Source organism: Nylanderia fulva, unplaced genomic scaffold, assembly GCF_048542155.1.
Source record: "Nylanderia fulva isolate GAGA-0341 unplaced genomic scaffold, ASM4854215v1 Scaffold9, whole genome shotgun sequence".
In the NCBI taxonomy this organism is placed as follows: domain Eukaryota; kingdom Metazoa; phylum Arthropoda; class Insecta; order Hymenoptera; family Formicidae; genus Nylanderia; species Nylanderia fulva.
This window is the reverse complement of record NW_028191026.1, coordinates 2,643,022-2,663,342: the sequence shown is the minus strand read 5'-3', so window position 1 is coordinate 2,663,342 and position 20,321 is coordinate 2,643,022. Positions and strand designations below refer to the sequence as shown.

At 37.1% G+C, this 20,321-nt stretch overlaps 5 protein-coding genes across 11 annotated transcripts in view; 2 read left to right on the top strand and 3 right to left on the bottom strand.

Annotated features, from left to right (window-relative positions):
* inaE (inactivation no afterpotential E) overlaps positions 1 to 8,946 on the top strand; it is a 57,265-nt gene extending 48,319 nt beyond the window's left edge. For 3 of the 7 annotated variants that reach the window (XM_029323297.2, XM_029323294.2, XM_029323295.2), the window contains 4 exons: positions 4,855 to 5,216; positions 5,887 to 6,246; positions 6,459 to 6,633; positions 6,756 to 8,946. In XM_029323297.2, the coding sequence (XP_029179130.1) occupies positions 4,855 to 5,216; positions 5,887 to 6,246; positions 6,459 to 6,633; positions 6,756 to 7,025 (1,167 nt within the window). In that variant the 3' untranslated portion in view covers positions 7,026 to 8,946. Of the gene's footprint in view, positions 1 to 2,798; positions 3,014 to 4,854; positions 5,217 to 5,886; positions 6,247 to 6,458; positions 6,634 to 6,755 lie in introns of all 7 variants that reach the window. The other 4 variants (XM_029323296.2, XM_085489656.1, XM_029323299.2 and 1 more) reach the window with 3 other exon arrangements.
* Positions 8,443 to 9,526, bottom strand: LOC114946666 (PAT complex subunit Asterix). Its single transcript, XM_029323300.2, has 2 exons — positions 9,413 to 9,526; positions 8,443 to 8,946 (listed from the first exon to the last, which is right to left on the bottom strand). The coding sequence occupies exon 2, from the start codon at positions 8,935 to 8,937 to the stop codon at positions 8,605 to 8,607; it is 333 nt and encodes a 110-aa protein (XP_029179133.1). The 5' UTR covers positions 8,938 to 8,946; positions 9,413 to 9,526; the 3' UTR covers positions 8,443 to 8,604.
* A 431-nt stretch (positions 9,527 to 9,957) lies between these two features.
* LOC114946467 (NADH dehydrogenase [ubiquinone] 1 alpha subcomplex assembly factor 3) lies at positions 9,958 to 11,662 on the bottom strand. Its single transcript, XM_029322957.2, has 3 exons — positions 11,230 to 11,662; positions 10,695 to 10,809; positions 9,958 to 10,532 (listed from the first exon to the last, which is right to left on the bottom strand). Exons 1-3 carry the CDS (start codon positions 11,286 to 11,288, stop codon positions 10,092 to 10,094), a joined length of 615 nt encoding a protein of 204 aa, XP_029178790.1. The 5' UTR covers positions 11,289 to 11,662; the 3' UTR covers positions 9,958 to 10,091.
* LOC114946464 (uncharacterized) lies at positions 11,418 to 15,494 on the top strand. Its single transcript, XM_029322955.2, has 6 exons — positions 11,418 to 11,842; positions 12,350 to 13,080; positions 13,211 to 13,333; positions 13,415 to 13,579; positions 13,668 to 13,832; positions 14,436 to 15,494. Exons 1-6 carry the CDS (start codon positions 11,803 to 11,805, stop codon positions 14,712 to 14,714), a joined length of 1,503 nt encoding a protein of 500 aa, XP_029178788.2. The 5' UTR covers positions 11,418 to 11,802; the 3' UTR covers positions 14,715 to 15,494.
* LOC114946468 (interferon-related developmental regulator 1-like) lies at positions 15,181 to 20,104 on the bottom strand. Its single transcript, XM_085489658.1, is given in 7 exon segments — positions 15,181 to 16,006; positions 16,102 to 16,317; positions 16,442 to 16,685; positions 16,768 to 17,021; positions 17,119 to 17,202; positions 17,204 to 17,592; positions 19,830 to 20,104. Coding segments are annotated over 7 exon segments (1,308 nt in total). The 5' UTR covers positions 19,864 to 20,104; the 3' UTR covers positions 15,181 to 15,919.
* Positions 20,105 to 20,321: the final 217 nt, after the last annotated feature.

Sequence of the window (20,321 nt, the reverse complement as noted above, 5' to 3'; positions counted from 1 at the left end):
ATTTCTCATTAATTAGAAACGTTTACTTTGACTTGAGTTCAGTCGCGTACTATTATGCTTCTGAGGAACCGTACATAGTTGTGCGCGTGCAAATTTGACGATTAGACGGTGTACAAAAATTCAATCAGTTTTGACGGTAATCGTGATGGCAAAATAACTTTTTCCACATTGAGAAAATTATTCATCATCAGGATGCCAAAAAATGTACGAGAGATTCTCGATCTTCTTAAAAGACATTATTTAATTAATTTTTGTCTAATCTCGCTGTCGCGATTATTGCAATTCGCGGTATCGCTTTTAATACCGCGGATGTAATCTTGGTTTTATCGCTATCTTGCACAACGTGCTAAAATCCACTGAGCATTCTCGTACTTACCTCTTACATTACCGCCTAAGTAGAGTAACACACGACTGACGTGCATGCTCTCGTATACACTGCATGAACTATTGTTCTCTGCCGAATAGTGGCCAACCAGGCACGCGAATTCACCATTTATTTGCTGCACGCGAACATCATTATATGTACGTACCTTCGCTCTCTTCCTTTAGCTTTAACGTAAAACGCTAATTTCATATGGAAATGGCTGTAAATGGCGCGAATAATAACTATCATAATTCAATTGCTCTTTGCGGGAAATAAGCGCAAATCAATTTTCTTGCGAATAATTTAAGATTTTTTTTATTAAAAAAATATTTAAAAATCTTTCCTCAATGGTAAAAAAATATTTATTTAATTTTCTTCATATTTATAGGTATGTAATTTTGTTATTAATTTTTTAGATATTTGTATAATTAGAATATAACTATTTTATTCGTAATTTTAATATTTTATATTAATAGAATTACTAGATATTATTATATATACATTATTAAAAGAAATATTTATTTTTAATATGCTAGCTATAAGACATGTAATTTAATTTTATTAATTCCATTTAATTGATGCGTTGATCGAGTTGGCCACTATTGAATCGTTCGTTGAAAAACAGAAACTACATATTCTCTTCTACGTTTTATACTACGACATCAATCTGCATTTTTCTTCTCTCTATTTCTCTCTTTTTCTCTTCATTGCACGCAAAATGACTAAAGTCTAAAATATGAGCACAAAAATAAAGACACACAAGTATATACTTTAACGCGATAGATTCTCTCGAGATGAAGCTGTTCTATAAAAAAAAAAAAAAACAATTTAACAATCCGCGTCTCTCGTCGCGCCTTTAGCGCTGAAAGCTCTGCCCCGAATGTTCGATTCTGCGAATCTGGATTATCAATTTTTTTCTATCTAGGAATCTGTATCTAAAAACATCTGATGATCGTAAGACGATCGTACGGAATTAGCGGTAAATGCGACGCCGAGAATTCGCGAGTCGATATATTTTTCTATGACGCCGTCCGCAGCGAGAAAGATCCCCAGACCAGAGGGTTCCGAAGAAGTCTCGCGTTATATAGTCGTTTTGTGAGTGCACGCGATTTTTTCTTGTAACAACTTGGTTGTGTTCTGCCATACATATATATTATACGTATGATTTGCGATGTATACGCTATACTTTGGTCAATATAGTATTTTCTGCCACGTTGAAACGACGTTGTTCATTTAATCGAGGCTTTTGTTAATTCTCGGCGCGTCGAAACGCTCGGGAATAAAATGCAATGAAAATCTCTATGATATTTAAGCATGTATATATGCATAAAAAATTAAAAATGTATATTTCATCAAATGATAAATCACACTAAAAGAAAGAAAAGTTTTAATTACTGCAATTAATAATTTTTTCTTTTCATGGGTGAAAAATGTATGTGTTAATTTTCCAAAATAACTTGTTGTATTCTCTTCCTTCGAATATTTTTTTTTATTTCCGAGCGTATCACGACGTGTCGAACAATTATTGACAACTCTGTGTGCTCTCACGCGCTAATTAGATTTATTTATGTATTGATTTAAGTTGCGTTACACGTAGTCGTTATTCATTATATTTTATATTTTCACCGCTCTCTAGGATTTATTTGTCTCTTATTAGTTGTAATTACTATTTTTATATCGTATATTTCTCTCTGCTATGGTCTGATCTGTCGACACCAAATAATAATCTTTATTCTTCGTATTTAATGGCGAATTACATAAGGATCCGACTGAATTATTTTGTTTCTCAAACGAATGAAAGCAAGTAAGAATGCGTACTTGAAAAGGGAAATTTTTTCGTAATAAGCTGCAAAACGAACAAATGTGATTGCTTGATTTTAGCGAATTTTCGGAATCGAGCTCTTCTCGATTGTTTAAATTAGAATAGAATTTCGACACAAGATAGGAAAGTCAGATACGATCTTTGCGTTGAAACGAGAAAGCTCTCGACCGCAATTTAATGTTAAATAGGATCGAGAAGCTGAATTCTAATGGCGAGTTTAGTAGTTAGGCGATTAAATCGCGCGAACGTTGCAACAACGGGGTGCGTTTACTCGTCGCTCGCTCGATTTTCCATGCACGTTATTATCTCGGATCTATCAGAGCGAGAAGGAAGTTGATACATGATCGGTTCCGATCGCTCCCGGACTCGATTAGCGAACGGTAAATATTTGCCCGCGAAAGAAATTTCCATTAATTAAATTAACGCGCTATATTAAGCAGCTGTATTAATTAATCGCCTGACGTTGACGCTCGAAACTTAATAGGAGGGAAAAAAGAGAGAACCGCGTTTCTTTTTTCGAAGAAAAAAATTTCCGCCGCGAAAACAACGTCCGCGATGAAGCTGGTATAGAATTGTGGATGGCTGAGAGGGTGGTGTTGCGGTGTGGATTAGGTGCTGGCGTGCAGAGAAGCGGGGACGACGACGACGGGGGTCGTGGATGACGCTGCCGGGGAAGCCATCGCGGTGGTAGACGCGACGACGACCGAGCTCGGGGACGAGACGCGGCCTCCTCTCGAGCATCATCACCTTGCACACCGAGTGGTCCTCCACCACCAGCGTCAGGGTGCACCGGACGCCTGTGCCATCGCGCCCTCCTCGCGCACAAGGTACTTGGCTCGAGGGAGAGAGACACGTGCAGGATCCAATTCACCCCGATTCGGGATAATCGGACTCTTCCGAGAAAATTTTCGAGCTCGATAAGATGTAAGAGATTGATTTCGCGCTTGAGTCGACTTGAATTTTGGCAGGAATTTCCGGGATACTCTTGTTTCGCGATTTCACGAGAGATATACCATGAATGTCTCGTTATCGGTTTGTTTCGCTCTCGCGCTCTTCGTCGATAAAGGGTGAGCACTTCCTGACGCAACGTTGATCGTGTAGGCACACATATGTATACACATACATACATGCATACATTAATATACACGCACGCATACACGTAAAATGCATGCGCATTAAATACTGATTGATCATATCGTCTTCATTGTGCATTCGGCATTTCGACTAGAGTCGATTGGCCTTGAATGGGTTGATGAGTCCTGGAATGGGCGAGAAGTATCGTCTGAAGTATCTGCATGCTGGCAATTATTATCTGATCAAACAGGCGTCGATTTTTTTATTAACTATGGTAGGAAAACTAGTCCAAGAAAGTTAATAGTCGTAGAAGGTAAAGAGAATAAATTATTAGAACTAAATGTAGCGTGAGCAAGATAGAATCTCATCAGTGTCATGTCACATAAATTACATTTGCCCCATTTAAAAATTCTAACGTGATATCTATTGTACAATCGAGGATTCAAGAACCGTCTTTCCAAAGTTGATTTGTAGGATGAATAGCGACTCTTTGAACTTTGTTATCTGGCGAAGAAGAAGAAGAAGAAGCTCCTTTTCGAAGGCGACTTGACGAGCACGACGTGAAAAGATTAATTGCATTGTCACGAGAATGAAATTAAGGTGATATTCTTTGAAAATAAACGCTAAAATTATCAGACGGGATTTCTCGACCGATCCTGTCTTTTCTTTCGTTGTTTGAAGAAAAGAGAAGAGAGAAGAATCAAGTCGTGCAATCGAGAGAATTTTACGCTCGGCGAGGCGAGGAATAAAATATCCGGCTGTGTATATATATACCGGACTTCCGTTTTGCGGCCTCGTCGACCATATCTGTGTTTCCCATTAACCGCGTTAAATATTCCCCGAAATTGCCTATTCATGTTTGGTTTGCGGTTCGAGACATCGCGGACATGAATCATTTCCGATGTCGACCGACATCGGAAATCTCGCTTTCGATAAACCTTGGAAGGAGGGAGCTCGCGAAATTAACGTTCAATCATTTCCATTCGCAGTCGCTATTTTTTCTACGATAAGAAAATTGCTTCATTAAATAGAGATACCAAATAGTAGATGAATGATGAGTCAATTTTATCGACGAGAGGTGGAAAAGGATATTCCTCGAGATAGGTTGAAACATCAGGCCGGTCCGAAATGAGCAAAGATGACATATGCAGGATGTCAAATTATAGATACAAACTTGGTATTGCGATGGAAAATATGAGATGGAACAAAATTCCTATAAAAACATCGCTCGTAATGAAATTTCTACGAGCAATGTTTAAATTAAATGGAATAATAAATTCTGTCTCGTTATTCAATTTCAAGAAAGAACTTTATCTAAATAGAATTTCTACGTGACGTTTACTCAGAGGAAGGGGAAAAAAGGCGCAAACACTACCACTCGTTCCCGGGAGACAATTTCGCTCCGGATGGAATTTTCGCGAGATATTTACTTATCGAAAAATGATTCGAGGCGGAGAAAATTGAAACTTATAAATAACACGTTTTCCGAGTGAGGACGAAACCATCCCCTAGTTTGTATCTATCATTTCGCGACATTCTGCAAGGATCCACGACAGAATGATACACCGTGTCGTGGGCTCCTTCGTCATGCCAGGTTGTCACGACCCTGGGCCCGGCCAAGCCGCAGCGACTAGCGTCCGGACACGCGTCCTCGACGGAGGCGTCGTCGGAGGCCGCGCGCGAGCACCAGACGATGCTGGACATTCAGGAGCTGGAGGTCCAGGAGCAGGAGATGCGGGCCCTGCTGTCGCCCTCCAGCCCGAGCAGGTGTCACCTCCTGGCCGGGACGCCGCCGCACCGGCTCTGTCTGGAGACGAGCTTCACGTCGCTGCAGAGCCCCACGGACATTCCCCAGGCGGGTCGCGAACTCAGCGTGGACTCACGGGGCATTCCCTGGGAATACATCAGCCTCGCCAGCGAGCTGCTACACACCCCCAGGCCGGAGGACGGCAAACCGTAAGGACGATGAACCACCTTAGAACCCTTCGCGATAATTTTGCTCAATATATTTAATATTATAATATATTTTGTTAATTTAATTTTAATATTTTGTAAAGTCAGAATTTTCTGTTCCGAATCGAAATTTTTCAACCCCTCCGCATTCTTCTGCGAAGGGTCGTAAAAAGGGAAAAGGGCGAGCGAATTGAAGAGGAGGAGACGGATAGCAGCGAAGCGACGATGACGATGTGACACCACGAAGCTTTCATTGAGATAGTTCAATTTATTATTATGTAGATAAAGGACAGATTTTAATTTGAAAAAATGTAACCGGATCTTGGGAGGAAATCTGGATGAGGGAAATCATTGATTAGAAAGAGGTATCGAAAATCGTCGCACCCGCTTCACGCTCAGATTTGATCAGCAATTCATTTCACGCTCTCTCTCTCGTTCACTCTCGCTTAGCTCTAATAATCATATATCGTGCACCTTGAAATTGCACACCGATTTCCAATAAGTCAGTCATTAAGATCACGATCGCGCAGGAAGTGTCCCCGGGTACGCAGAGTCTGGAAGAACCGTCTAAGCACGTGGATGGTCTCTTCCGGGCACTCCAAGAAAAAAATAATAATTAGTCCTCACACGATGACATTCATTCATTCACTTTTTTCTCTTCCTTCCAAACAAGAAGACCGACTCGTTGGGACGATCCGACGCGCACTGCACCCTTGGCCACCCCGGAGACGCTGTCGGAGGCGTCGACGAGCAACCCTCCTTCGCCGGTGCCGGCGCCCAGGCCGATGCGACGCACCCCCAAGATCCCGGGAAACTTGTCGACGGCGGCGGACGATCTCAAGAACAATCTGCACTACGCGATGCTCTCAGCGAAGAACTATTTCCTGAGGTCGACGGGGGAGCACGCAGGGGGCAGCAACAACGGCAGCAGCAGCGGTAACAGCGAGGCGAGCTACGAGAGCGCCAAAAGTCTGACCGCAGCCGGTCTTCCGCCGCCGGTTCCTAGACGACGAGATTCCGTCATCGTTAGAAGGTAGAGGAAAACGATCATCATCTCTCTCTCTTTAGAGACGACTTATCTAGCTAGTTAGATGCAGCAAATTTTCTTATTATTTATTATTTATATTATTATTGAATATAAATATATAAGAAAATATTTCGATAATATATACATATAGAAAGGATATTCTAATGTTGTATATAAAATGTGTAATGGTGATGATTGACATTTGTATATGGTTCCAGAGAACAACGAACGTGTACAGCAGCGTGCTGCAGGGACGATCTGTCGGAGAACTCGTCGACCCGCACGTCGTCGCACTCTTCGAGAGTCTCGCACACATCTCATCACGTTCAGGTGGAATTCAACGAGGAGGAGAACGACACCAATGGCTCCAGCCTGGACTTTTACGAAGCGAAGGTAATCAGCGTGTAAAAACTAATATTATGCTTTTTGACAAATAAATCTAATTTCCGATGTATTTTATTTAATATAATCAATTATTATTTATAGCTTAACGTGTAATATTTTCATACTTTCAGGGTTCCTCTGGCCAGCGCGACAGTAGCAACGACGTTTTTCTCAGCGTGCGCAGTTCACCAGAGTGCAAAGGACTCATGGCACCGGCTACAGATTTAGGCGCCGAGTGGAAAAAGGGGATCGATGCCAGTGGCGACGCCTCGTTACCTCTTCTCCGGGGTTTGTCGCCCACGCCGACCCCTGGCCAGCACAATTCGCCCTTCTTCAACGCTAAGCGGAAGAAATACGTGTATCCCATCACATTGGTGGGACGTGGCGAAAGCAGCGTCTAGTCATAGTGTCTAAAAGATTTTTGCTCGACAAAGAATCGCTGATCGAACTCGAGAAAATAAAATAAAAGACTTGGTGTGGTCTGATCTTCCTTGATTCGAAAGGAAGAATGATTGCAAAAAAAGTACTTTAACCAGACGAACTGAAATAAATCCACTCGAGGACCACAGAACATCTTTAATAATAATAATACTAGTGGTCGAGAATCGACATTTGGATACATGTGCCAAATCTCCCTATTCTTTTTCTCCTATTTCTTTTTTAACGTACGAATTTCTCAGGTAGCGATCTACTCAAAGTTCAAAAAACGTGTAAAAGTTAAATGTCGTCTAAAATATTTCTTACGCAGAGGGATTGTCTAGATTATCTTTATTTCAACAGGTTCAGATATTACTCACTTTCCTGTCCTGATACATATGAATGTTTCAACCAGATATTACTAATTCATATTTTATTCGTACTTTAAACACGAATATATAAATGTATTCGTGTGTACTCCTATAAGCATACATACGTATGTCAATTTAGCTATTGTTTTAATAATGCGATTAAAATATATAACAAATTGAACATAATTGTAGACACACTATAGAATCATTTGTCTTTTAGGAGTTTTAGTTTCGTATACTGTTACTATATAATAAAATCTACTTCGATTTGAAAAATATCAAAAAAGAAAATATGTATCTCTGCGACTAACTACGAAATCTAGTCAAGATTAAAACTTGTACTGCACATGGCAGCAGCGGCCTACTCCGCATCGATATTATTTGTTAAGAATATAGTAGAGGAATTATTGATTTTTATACATTTCTAAAATATATGAATTCGTCAAATAAGGAATCTCATCTATGTTCCGTTTCGATCTTTTGATATATATATATATATATAATTTATACTGTTCTTATAGTTTGTTAGAACATACTCTAACATAACAAATTAATCAATGATACTTTTCTATTTATTTTTCGAATTACTTTAATGATAATACATATATAATGTGAATGAAGAAATATTTCGAGAAATGTTATCACTATTGTCACGATAAAGTTGGAAGAAATAAAACGGTCGAGTACATGACTTTTATGAAAATACTTTTAAAAGTCAATTTCGACGTTGCGTTGTACTTATGTAAAAAAAAAAAGAAAAGTAGTCCCACCAGGTAGCATTTAATTCTAGACAGTATAACTTATATTTAGAAAATCTAATATTTATTGACACTTCTTGTAATATATATAAATATATTTATATAGTGTCCCTTTAGAAGAAACTCGCAGAACATAGAGTTGATTTTAATGTAATAAAATTATAAGAAATAAACAATGGTGAAAGAAATATCTGTATATAATGTATATGCAATCCCTTATTTACATATTCAGTAACTTAGAACTGTATAACTGTGTGTCATGATATAATAAATTAACATTATAATGAATCTTATTCATATTATAGGACACTTTTGTACAAATAATCATTCGCACTTCAACATAACAATTATTATTATATTTCAAATGTTCAAATTTTTTTATACTTAAGTATAAATTGAAGATATTTAAGTTGTGCAACAAGCAGACTTTAGACTCATTGGATGGCACTTGCCCACGGTGGTGTCATTGGTTGGGGATTTTGCAGATAAGACATCACCACTGCTGATATCGACAGCATGAAGCAGCTGAGGATTTGCTTGGTGTCTTCACTGACACGTGAATTGGCGAAGCTGATGCAAGAGCAGTACAATGCGACCCAGGCGCACCATTTCAGTCTCATCATCAAGCCGCACATGCTGAAGATCATCCCTATAACATTCATATAGTCTGGTGTCAAATCGTCCTGCATTTGCCCCTGATTATTTGAACCTGGTGGCTTGTAACGGACTTCCTTCTCAGGTCGTCTGGGATCTGTCGAACTGTTCATCGTAGAAGTCTGCAATATAAGAAATAATATCGTCAATCTCATTTCCTGATAAAAAAAGCTAATTATTCACCTATAAGGAATTTCAATACAATTCTTTTTTTTGTTTTGTGAAATTTTATTATGTATTGAGATTCTTTTATGAATTGATATTCATGAAAACCATATAAATTTATTTTTAGTCATTGCAGAATATGATTCTAATCAACTTATTTTTCAATGAAATATCAATCCAATTTAACTTGTACGTGAGTGTAACAATTTAAATATTTGAAATGAAATATTTATTACTTATTACTTGATATAAATGACTATTATTAGTACAGAAAAGCCTTATAGCAATATGAAAAATGATAAAAATCTATTACAATAATTTATTATAAAATACATAATATATAATTTAAGTTTTATCGAATATTTATTCATATGTAGGTTTTATTATGAATAATGGTTATCAGGAAAACAACGGCATACTCACTGTAAATTAAAAAATAACGTGCCAGATAGAAAATTATTCAACAATTATACTACTCCATCACATGAAACATAAACAGCTGATTCGATGACTTGTGTCATCCTTTCGATAAGTTTCGGTCAACTTCGGCTAGCTTCGGTAGAAAAGGACGGATAATATTTTCTATCTCGCTCTTCACGCGCATCATTTCACTTTTCTATAACAGAAAGTAATATAATTAAAATAATAATATATAAATTTTTTAATAATTGCTTGATTTATAAAGTATTTCTAAATTTAAAATAAAAAAATTAATTTGAAAATAATTATACATTTTTATTTTTTTTTATTATAAGAATAAAACAATAATTATTATATATTAATTATTATTAATACTTAATTATTACAATAATAATAATTCGTTATAATTATGATATTCGTATAGATCAGACTTCTGTCCTGAACTTTATCGTTTGATTTTTATTTGATAATCAATGAATATTTGAATTGAAGGAATCTTAAAAAGCAGGATCAAGTAATTAAAATAAAATAAGCTCCATTATTCATAATTAGAATGAACAAATCTAAGATTTTATTAGAATTTTATATATAATAAGTCTAAGAGTTCATAATATTTTACAATATAATTATACGTTTTTCTAAAATTATCGTACCTATGTATATAAATTATACACATTTTTTATTAATTTGTAATATTCTCCGTCTTTTCACTGTTTGTTTTCCTATTTGCAGCATCACTAGAATCGGTTACTTGTTTCACAGGTTTACTCTTTGGTAATTTCAATAAAGGTGGAGGTACTTTTTTCGGTATCAAAGCTGCAGCGACATATCTCCCTTCTTCGTTGACGAAATTGAAAGTAGTGCACGCATTGCGCACAGAAACAATTTCCGTGATGATACCGAGCTTTTGAACGATTTCTCGGAGATTTTGCAAATAGGAAAAATCGTATTTGTCGTCCAATCCGATGATTAAGAGATCAGGCTTTGGCTCGAGGATGGAGAACAGTGACAAAGATGCATGATTTATATGTTTGCCAGATGACACGTTCCAGCAGAGAGCATACCTTGGAAAGACCACAGTCGGCCCTATCACTCGTGCACCAGTGTTGAACGTAAATCCTATCTTAAAGAAAATAAAGAATCATTAAATCTAGAGTTAATCTTAAAATCACAATCTAGAGTTAGTCTTTTGAACATAAAATTTAGATAAATATATATGAAAAATGAACAACTATTGCTTCTTGTTTCAGTTGTAATTTAAATTAATGATATTAATTGAGCTCACCTCATCGCAGTGCACCACCATAAGTCGAGAGCCAATCTCTTTGCTAATAAACGAAACTGTGGTTTTACCAGGACCTTCGTATGCATTCCTAGCTATATGTGTAGCATGTAAACTCCTTAAAAAATTATACATTAAAAATTTATATAATTGTATGTAAGTAAACTTAATGGAATACATAATTGTAATAAGCATAAAAGAGATCTACATAGTTTTTTTCACAATTTTAAATAAAATCAATCAGTTTTGTTTACCAAAGTTGATACATTAATTTAGCAAGTTTATTATTTAGCAAGTTATTTCTTATGTTAGTGCAAAAGTATAAACTTTTTTAACTGAAAACTAAAATTAATAATAAATTAGATTTTTTAACTGAAAATTAATTGGATTTTTACGTCGCAAAACTTGGTGCCATAGTCTTTATTAATAATCTCATGTTTACCATGTGACAGATGTTGCCCTTATTTAAAAAAAAAAGGTAAAAACTATAATTTCTCCTTTATTTATCATAATTAGTGAAACGCCGGTTTTAACTCACCTGCAACTTCTCAATGTCTGTCTCATCATTAGTTGACACAATTTACTAGTCACATTCATCGTATTATTCTTATTTTCAAGACAGATCTATCACGACAAAAATACAAATATACAGCAATAAATAAATCTATTTTTTTCGACGATATGATGCATCAGCTGATCAGCCTAAGTTAACACTTTTATAGGTTAGGATTCCCGTGGTATAACATGTGTTTCTCTCCTTCTCGCCTCCTCCTCCATCTCTCTCTTTCTCTTTTTCAGATGAATTGATTTGCGGAATAATTGATTTTTTTCAGCCGAGTAATATTTTTTTAGAGTGATTCGATAAAAAACAAAGTCGTCATTTTTTCGTTTTTCGAATTTTTTCGAAAAATCAAGTTTGACAGATGACAGATGACAGATGGACGGCAAGCATGAAGTTGCGCGCAGAGCGATTTAAAATCGCATCATGGCGCGTGCGATCGGGCGCCCCTTCCCGTTTTTACGGTATATTTTTAGCAATATCGCGTATAAATACTCCTTCGCGGAGATTCGTTATTAACGGCAAGACCGATGAGCATCGATCGCATCGAAAATGAGCAGGGGCTGCTGGAAATTCGACGAGGAGGACAAAGGTGAGCGCGCGCGCGATGCTAATCCTTTTCCATCTCTCTCTTTCTCTCTTTGAGAAAAAAATAAAATAAAAAAATCCACGAGGTCGGCTCGACAATATTTATTTGCTCTGTGATATCGCAGTTACCGGATTTCTGCGCGAAATTACGTTTTGCGTATCGAATTTCGATACAATTTTGCATTTTAATTAAGCTTAGCGATAATTAGATGACACACGCTGTCACAAGAAATGACACTTCTTTCTCGCATGCATAATATAATGTAATATTTATCCTCCATGTAATACTCGACGTCATGTATAAAAAAAATATGCCGGCATGCAAAATAACTCGCCTTGGAAAAAGGGGGAGAAATTCAAGATTGATCTATAATCAAAATTGATATTAATATCGTCTAAAAATAATTTGCATTCAAGGTAAAAACATAAAAGTAGGCCAAGGAGAGAAAGCATGCAACATTAAACACAAGTCTAATGTATTTGCGAGGAATAAAACAAGTGTTTTGTTCAGCCTTGTATATCGATCTGGAAGAGGAGGACACAGAGGAGGATAAACTCTACAAGGTGTACAGCCGCTGGGATCAGATTCCTGATATCCTGCTGGAGGAAATCTTCGCGTACCTGACCATTCGCGAACGTTATTATGCTTCCCTGGTGTGCAGATCATGGTACCGTGCCTTTAAACTTCAGAATGTATGGTCTACGTTCACCCTGGAAGACACCACTCTTACACGGGGGAAATTCAACTATTACAGTGGCTGGCAGTACGTTCTGGATCATATAAGAACGTCCACTTGTCTAAATAAGGTTGGCAGGAACTTTCGCTCCCTCATATTCGAGCCTATGTTGAATTTCTACAATCTCTACGAGTTTATGAACATGATATCCTGGTATGCCGAGCAACAAGGCTTGGACAACACTTCCGTAGCTGGCGTGGGTACCTACATTCGTAGGCTTAAGTTCACCTTTCCTTGTAACATGGCAAATAGAAGTGATCCTGATCGAATCAGACTCTTTGGCACAGGTGGAAAGCTGCTCGAAGCGCTCAAGAGGCTCATGAGAAATTTGCAGAATCTTAGGTGCCTAGAGCTGATAGATTTAATGCTCGAAAGCAACGAGGCCTTACACTTAATGGATGACATTTGTGTAAATTGCACTCAGACTTTGTCAAAATTGATACTGATAAATACTACACGTTACTATTGCCCATTACTACATGTTGGAGTATTTGTTAATTTAAATGTGAGTACAGCAAGTATTGTGGAGATTATAATAATGTGTTTCATAATATATTTATTTTTCGATATTATAATAATAATTATATAAAATTATGTATAATAATTTCTAATATTATATAAAAATTATGTTTCAGGTATTAGTTATTAGTCCCCAAAATTTGCACGAGGATATAATAGAGTTAATAGGCTACACAAAATTAAGGCATCTTCACATTGTACAAAATCGATACAGTCCTAAAGATAACACCATGAGATTGGTATATATAATTGCAATTTTTATTCTAATATTTTATTTATATACTAAAAATATAAAATATTTATTCGATTTTTTATTTTAGCCAAAAAGATCATCTTGGATAAAGATGAGGGCGAATAATCCTTACTTAAAAGTACATTTTGAGATAGAAAGTCATAAAGCTACGGATATACTTTTGCCTGTCGACTTACTGGAGCATAGTGCCATACCATGTCACAGTATAGTATTGGATAATCCAAAAACGCAGGTAAGGAGAAATAATATTGAATTTATATTTATATTTAAAAGAAAAGTAGAAAATTTTTTCCTCATGCTATGATATCATTGGTTTGCAGATTTTGCCATCTATTGTGCTAACTCACGGAACATTTTTCGACTCGACGATACGAGTGTACGCTTTCAAGGGAGTGACGAGGTACTATCTTCACAGGAACTTCACTCAGAGATTGGATGAGGCGCTAGTACAATTCTGCCGAATGTGCCCGAATCTGCATACACTGGTAGCATTTTGAATCGACACGTGTGATAGCTTTCCTAAATGCTAATAGGTGTTAACGATGCGAGTTTATGATGTGCTGGCATGTCCTCGTACTCTTACTCTTTACAAAAGTCTTACTTGTTAATGCGTGAATGCGTAAGTTTCTTCTAACTATTCTAGACCTTTTTCTTTTAATGTTACACCTATTAAATATTTGCACTATTCTTCAAGCTTGTTAGCCTTTATTTTATTGCACAATGTCTACTCCAAGATGTAGAAATATTCTTTCTTATCTATATATAATAGCTAATTAAAAACTGTATTAACTGTATTAACTTAAGCCTTTCAAAATTGATGAAATTCTCTTAATTGATAAGATACACATTTTAGATTTCACATTTAAGAGTAGTGTAACGCATTAAATCTTTTTAATAATTAATAGTTATTGTTAAATTAAGAGGAATATTATAAATTATGAACAATCTAGCTTCTTCTAAAAAAGAAGCTAGATTGTTGATAATTTATAATATTCCTCTTAATTTAACAATAACTATTAATTATTAAAAAGATTTAATGCGTTACACTATTCTATCATTAACCATGTGTTTTTGTTAATTTTTGACAGATGATACGAGAGAAAATATCAACAGCTACGATTCTAGAGATCGTCTCTACTGCAAAACGCTTACGTTGCTTATATATTCGGCGTAACGTTGTCCTGAAGAGATGTGACAAAGCCTGGTCGAAGATCCTGGATTGGTCGCCCGAGTACTATCGATGGATTAAGGTAAATAGCCGTAGTTACGAGAACACGGAGAAAGAGGTGTCAAGAATATTAGGATATCGATGGCACATGTTATCCGAGAAAGAATTTCAATCGCAGACGATTAATTTGCATATGTAGTTATCGTTTCTTTATGTATATATAATATATAGCGATTTATATGTGCAAATAAAAAAAAATCGTCTGCAAGTTTTTATAATCCTAAAAATTTTTTGTATATATAAATATTTATTATATTTATATCTTTTAATGTGCCTCATATACAAAATGTGCAAAGATTGTTGCTATGACTCTTTACGCTTAACTATAGTAATAATTCATAATAATCATGTGCTATGTTATTCTTATGTAACACTGCATAGAAAGTGATTATTAAAAATTATTACTATGAGATACATATATCAAAAGAGATTGAAATGTACTTAATTAGAATTATTTCGTTGTACGTGATCATTGTACAATGTTCTTTAACGAAAGACTGTGATCAACGTTTTTAATTGCATTAGACAGCGAAATTTGCTGTACATATATGGACTGTTCTATAGCGAAAGTTATAAGTTTGAGACAAAAATAATAAAACAGGAGGTAATCATTTTACGCGTTTATATTTATCCTTATGATGTATGTTTTAGTTTATTTGAACGTGTATTGTTACAACTTACATATAATTATGTACAATGCTAGTAAATATTTCGTACGGCTTTTAATTGTGTATGTATATGGTACTAATTGTTAATAATTTGGAAAAAAATTTCGTAAACATGTGTTATAACGGAAAAAGAAAAAAAAATGCTTCATCACGAGACAAAAATTTTGTATAGCAATTAAAATCTCGTATAATTTGATATCAGGTCAACGTATACAATATATATATATAAAAAAAAAAAAAAAAAAAAACAACAGCTAAGATAACAGTTTAAAACATCACAACTATCAATGTTCGAGTCAATACATTTACTGAAATAATTTATATAAAATGATATTATGTATATATATTATATATTAACAGCATTACCATTGTATATACATATATTTAGACTTGTATATACACACGTGGACTTCATTAAATACCATGAAATAAAGGTAAAGCTGCTAAAAAGCGGCGAGAAATAAAAATACATACAGAATTTTTTGCGAGAGGAGAAGATTTACATTCATAGAATATATATCTGTATACAATTTTGATTCGAACGACAATTCCGATATCGAAATAACGATAATTTACGCTATTAAATGTAGTTGCAATAAATTAACAAAAAAAAATCAAATATACTTGCATTACACTAACATAACATCAGACAGCCAGCATAGGAGCAGAAGTGTGATTACGGTGCCATGGCTGCGGATCGTTTATCGCGGTTCTTGTTGCGCTGAATGGTGCGTGCCTTGAACGCAGCCGCGTTCATCAATGTCTGCGGATTAAAAATAAGAAGAAATCCCTCAGTCATGTTACTAAAGTGTTACTAAAATGTAAACGAGATTGTCTTCTACAAGTTCCGATACTCACTCTTTCTAATTTACTCGTTTTCACCGTTACTAATGGAGGTAGAACTTTGTTGCCAAGATGGAAAATCTCGCGCAGCAGTTGATTTTCAGCAAGATGGATATTGATACCGGGTCCTAGCAGCCGGCAGCAGGCATTGTACTGGGTCCTCGCGCACCATCCCTCTAAATACAAGATCTCCTTGCCGAATTTCACGTGCATCTCTGGAACAATGTCTTCCTGAAAGAAACAAAGAGCGTCTCGTTACATCTTCAACATCAACATTATCATCGTGGAATCTCGATGTCTCTCGTCAAAACAGACAAATATTCCACGTCTAGAAGTATAGCGTGACACAACTTACTTCGATGTAACGCAGAATGTCTCTAAAATTAGCGCGCTGCTGCTTGCGATCCTTCTTAGCCCGATACTTGTTGGAGTCTGTGGCGAGTTCCTTGAGAATTTCGACGAGGTCGAGCGCCCAGTCCTGCTCGTAGTCGGTGGAGAAGTCACGACCGAGCTCGAATATTACGGCCAATGCCTCGCCGGCCGACAGGCGTACGTCGAGATGCGGCGACTCCAGCAATTCGCGCAATCGATTGAGAGAGCTGGAGGAGATGGAGAAACAAGTTTAGTCGCGTCGGTTTTCTACAGCTCTTTCGACAAAATCGCCGATCATCGACGACTTACGGCATGTAACTGTTGCTCCTGTCGCTCGCGAGCAAATTGTAGATGTCTGCCGAGGTCATGACCGTGAGAAGCAGGGTCCAGGATGAGATAGCTGCCGCGTGTAACGCCGCCACGTCCGTGGAGATGTTGGCGATCGCGCCATTCCCCTTCAAGTAGGAACCGGAGAAGATGGACGACAGTAGCTGCACGATTTCCATGGTGTCAGTCGCATCGTTGCCGGACAAGAACTGATTCATGGCTAGTGCCCAGCAACACTGCAAGCATTTTGTTAAGGTAAGATTATCTGTGATTTAAATAATGCAAAGAGAAATCTATATAATATCCATAATAAAATCATCTTTTGCAGATCACCTCGGCGCGAGCGTGGATAGGAGCAGTATTATCGTTGGCGATGAAGGTGAGGGTCGACTTCAGGTCCCTGCAGACCATCTCTGCAGCTTTCGAACGCCCCCAGCTGGACGCATAACAGGGTGCTCAATCTGGCCGCGGTCGCCTGCTCGTCATCCCGTCCCTTCTTCAAGCCCCGCTCCACCGAGTCCGTGATGGTCATCTTTCTGTCCTCGACGAAGTCCGGGATGTACTTGATGGCGAAGATCTTCTCTATGCCGTTGAAGCATATCACCCGGCCCTTGGCGCTCTTTTGCGTCAGCCCATCGATCGCCTCCTTCAGCTTCTCCTCGAACGCCTCCTGCTGCGCGAGCTCGTCCACCTCGTTGTCGTTGGCGTCTTCCAGCATGCTGCGATTGTCGGATTGGCCGCTGATCTCGCTACACGCATCATTGTTGACCGAGTCCTCGTCGGATGTAAACTCAGCTCTTTTTCCACCTGTCAGTAGGATACATAATTTAACTCTTTTGTCAGTGAATGAGTATCTTAAGCATCTTTAAATTCTAAAAATGTTTTGAAATTTTTCTCTGGTTTATTATATACATGAAAAGATGAAAAATGATGCATTAGCAGAAAAGTTAAAGATAAGCGTAGAGAGCTTGATGTATTTATGCACATAAAGTGTACTATGAGAATGTACATAATGAATTTATATTTTTCGTTCAACTTGTATTCACGAGTTTTTATCGAGATGTTAATTATGTAATTAACTAAAGCTAAAAGCATGTGCGAGATGATTAACATATGTTTGATAAGAGATGTTACGTTACTGCCATATGGAATTATGAATCTCAAATATATATCTGTGAACTAGTGTCTATTAATAATGAAGCAATTTAAATATTAATAATGAGATATTAATATTAATAATGAAATTATATATATTCATAGAGATTTTAGTTAGTTAGATTTTATTAGCTTATCTCAGCCATTGCACAAGAGAATTTTATTCATTTTTTATTATATGTTATTAATTTATTTTCTGTTTTATGAAAATCGACGTTGAACGTGCAGTTTTATATCGATCGCGGAAAGATTATGTGAATCTAAAAGGTAATTTGAGTATGAGAGAAATAATAACAACTCCTTTGAAAGTGAATGTCATGTTACATAATGTAAAATGTGCACAGCTGTTATACACGCTTCCATGAATTTTATTTATATTTCGCGATAGGTTTTAATTGTAAAAAAAGGAGAGATTAGGATAAATTATAACACGTATTTTCACAAAAAATTAATTTTTAACTTCATGTTGAAATTAGAAATCCAAGAGAAACTCAGCTAATGGTAAAGATACACATTTAATTAAGTATCCATTGTATGCTATACATTTATCAAAAGTTTTTGTACATCATTTATTTGTACTAAAAAAAATTAATTAACGCGTCATGAAAAAATAATTAAAATTGTGTACAAAATAAATTTAAAATGTCCGAGAGACATTTTTCGGATAAACATATTAATTTTATCGACTGAAAAATATTGCATTATCGCAATTATTATTATTATGCCGAATCATCGAGCGAGGAACAAAAAGGAAACAAACATGTAAAAACGTCGATTTATCATAACAAACAGACATGATTAAAATTTGCAGTCAACTTAAGCAGAAGAACCTTGGGGCAAGGGGCAAAAGAATAATTTTTACAAGAATTTTTATTCGCTTAATATTTATCTGCCGATTAGAGTCGATGGGCAAAACACGTCGTTAAAAAAAAAAAAAAAAAAAGAATGAGGAACATCCGCGATTGCCTAGGATTGCCGCCGATTGCGTAAATTCTTCGGCGCGTCCAACCCAAATCGCGTTGGACGAGAGTGAGAGAGATATCGAGCGAATCATTATTCAGTATATATATATATATATATATATATGTATATATATATATTTTTTTTAAGTGACACAAAGGAGAGCAAGAAAGGCAAAAGATGAAGTAGAGAAAAAGACGACATTGCACGATTCATTTGTTGGCTTCCATCATCAGCTGTTTTTGACAGCAACTTTGATGATGATTAAATCGCGCATAAATTACAATTGTAATACGCAATTCGCGTATTGTAACTATACATAAATATACATGTAATAGTCCTCGGAGAAGGTTCTATAACTTCTTTCGAGAACACATGCTCAATTTCGAGAAGGATCCAGATTTAGCTCGCTCTTTCTCTTTCAGTGTTCCGCGGAATTTTTGATTAGCATAATTTCAACGCAGAACGAAAGGAGGCTGCTCCGAATCGACGCAGCGATTACAGAATGCGTGAGCTCCATGTGCCAGAGGCATGAGAGTCACATGGGAACAGTTATGTCTGCCATGGCTGCGGGAAGTCGTGGATTTTCGCGCGCGAAACGAGGGAAGGCGGACGTCGTCCTGGAAAGGAGGGAAGCTGCGTCGATCATCCGGATTTTGTGACGCAGAACGGAGAGCAAATAAATATAAGATTTCCATTCCGCGCGGATGAATCATCGGGACGGACAAACGGACGGACGGGGGGCGCGAATCGATAATTTAATAATGTCGAGCGCGCGTCACGTGCTCTCGTTTTTCCTTCGTGTCGCGTACAAGTATTTTTTTTCCTCCCTCTTCCTCGGCGGAGGACGAGTCGGAGGGAAAGGGATCGATTCTCGACGAAGGACGAGGGCTATATAACGATATATATTCGGAAGTTCTCGTACTTACCGCACTTTCCTCTTCTGCCCCCTTTGCCTGGCATCCTTCCTCAGCTTGCTTATTGCACAATTGGTACTAGGTGAAAGACTCGATCAAGAGGGTAAATGTTTCGTACTAATGTTTTTCTTTCGTATACTGAATACGCCACGTGAATTTTTCGTTGGGAGCAGACGAAAACTCATTAACATGTTGCGGAATCGTTCAGAACATACACGCCGAGACAGCCTTCAACGGGCTTTCTCAAGTGCACTGGCTGTCCTCTGCTTCGCTCTTGCTCCTCTACCACCTTCGGCCGCCAGGCGAACTTACCCGAGTCGCCGCCGAGTGCGCCCGAGCGCGGCGCGCGCACGACCCAATCAGCTGTCGCGATTCCACTACGTCACAGTCACGTGGTCTGCGCAGGCGCAGACTCGCCGCGAAGATTCGAGTTGTCAATGAGAGACGATGTACGGATTTATATTTTGTATAAAACGACGAATATTTTGAATTCCTAGAGCTTGA

Coding starts and splice junctions, on each gene's coding strand:
- LOC114946666 (XM_029323300.2), bottom strand. CDS start 8,937: ATGAACAGTTCGACAGATCCCAGACGACCTGAGAAGGAAGTCCGTTAC.
- LOC114946467 (XM_029322957.2), bottom strand. CDS start 11,288: ATGAATGTGACTAGTAAATTGTGTCAACTAATGATGAGACAGACATTG. Junction 10,810..11,229: donor CAGACATTGAGAAGTTGCAG/GTGAGTTAAAAC, acceptor TAATTTTTTAAG/GAGTTTACATGCTACACATA. Junction 10,533..10,694: donor TGGTGGTGCACTGCGATGAG/GTGAGCTCAATT, acceptor ATTTTCTTTAAG/ATAGGATTTACGTTCAACAC.
- LOC114946464 (XM_029322955.2), top strand. CDS start 11,803: ATGAGCAGGGGCTGCTGGAAATTCGACGAGGAGGACAAAG. Junction 11,843..12,349: donor ATTCGACGAGGAGGACAAAG/GTGAGCGCGCGC, acceptor TGTTTTGTTCAG/CCTTGTATATCGATCTGGAA. Junction 13,833..14,435: donor GCCCGAATCTGCATACACTG/GTAGCATTTTGA, acceptor AATTTTTGACAG/ATGATACGAGAGAAAATATC.